Source organism: Nothoprocta perdicaria, unplaced genomic scaffold (genome assembly GCF_003342845.1).
Source record: "Nothoprocta perdicaria isolate Ctin4 unplaced genomic scaffold, notPer1 scaffold_28, whole genome shotgun sequence".
NCBI lineage: Eukaryota > Metazoa > Chordata > Aves > Tinamiformes > Tinamidae > Nothoprocta > Nothoprocta perdicaria.
This window is the reverse complement of record NW_020455510.1, coordinates 4,549,834-4,550,289: the sequence shown is the minus strand read 5'-3', so window position 1 is coordinate 4,550,289 and position 456 is coordinate 4,549,834. Positions and strand designations below refer to the sequence as shown.

The 456-nt window shown below is 58.7% G+C and overlaps 1 protein-coding gene across 1 annotated transcript in view; it reads right to left on the bottom strand.

Annotated features, from left to right (window-relative positions):
• Nucleotides 1-289: 289 nt before the first annotated feature.
• LGR4 (leucine rich repeat containing G protein-coupled receptor 4) overlaps nt 290-456 on the bottom strand; it is a 30,702-nt gene continuing 30,535 nt past the window's right edge. Inside the window, exon 19 of the mRNA XM_026041101.1 lies at nt 290-454. Within this exon, the coding sequence (XP_025896886.1) occupies nt 290-454 (165 nt within the window). The remainder of the gene's footprint in view (nt 455-456) is intronic.

The following is a 456-nucleotide window of genomic DNA, read 5'->3' as shown; positions in this document are numbered from 1 at the left end:
GGAGCCCCCAACTTACCTTGCCAACAGCCAAAACCCAACCGGAGCACGAGACGGCGAGAGGCCTCGAGCACGTAAAAACCGTGGCAGAAACGCTGCGGAACAAATCTGGTTTGCGGTTATCTACAGAGAGGGCAATTTATTATTTTTCCAAGGCATGGCTCAAGGAATCGCTGCCCGCTTCCCTTCTTTACAAGTGACGCTAGATAAAAAAAAAAAAAAAACACGAAAGAGACACAATAATATAATAATAACATTAGACCGGAAAGTGCGTGGAGGGGGCACGGGGCGCTCAGTCTGCGGCGCGCGGCGCGCTGTAGGCGTAGCGGACGAGCGGGAAGCCRCGGCTGTGCGCGAAGCACGCGCGCCCGCACGCCTGCACCTGCTCCGAGCTGTCCGACACGAAGGAGTCGTCCTCGTCGGCGTCGTCCGAGGGCGCCGGCGCCGCCGGGGCGCGCT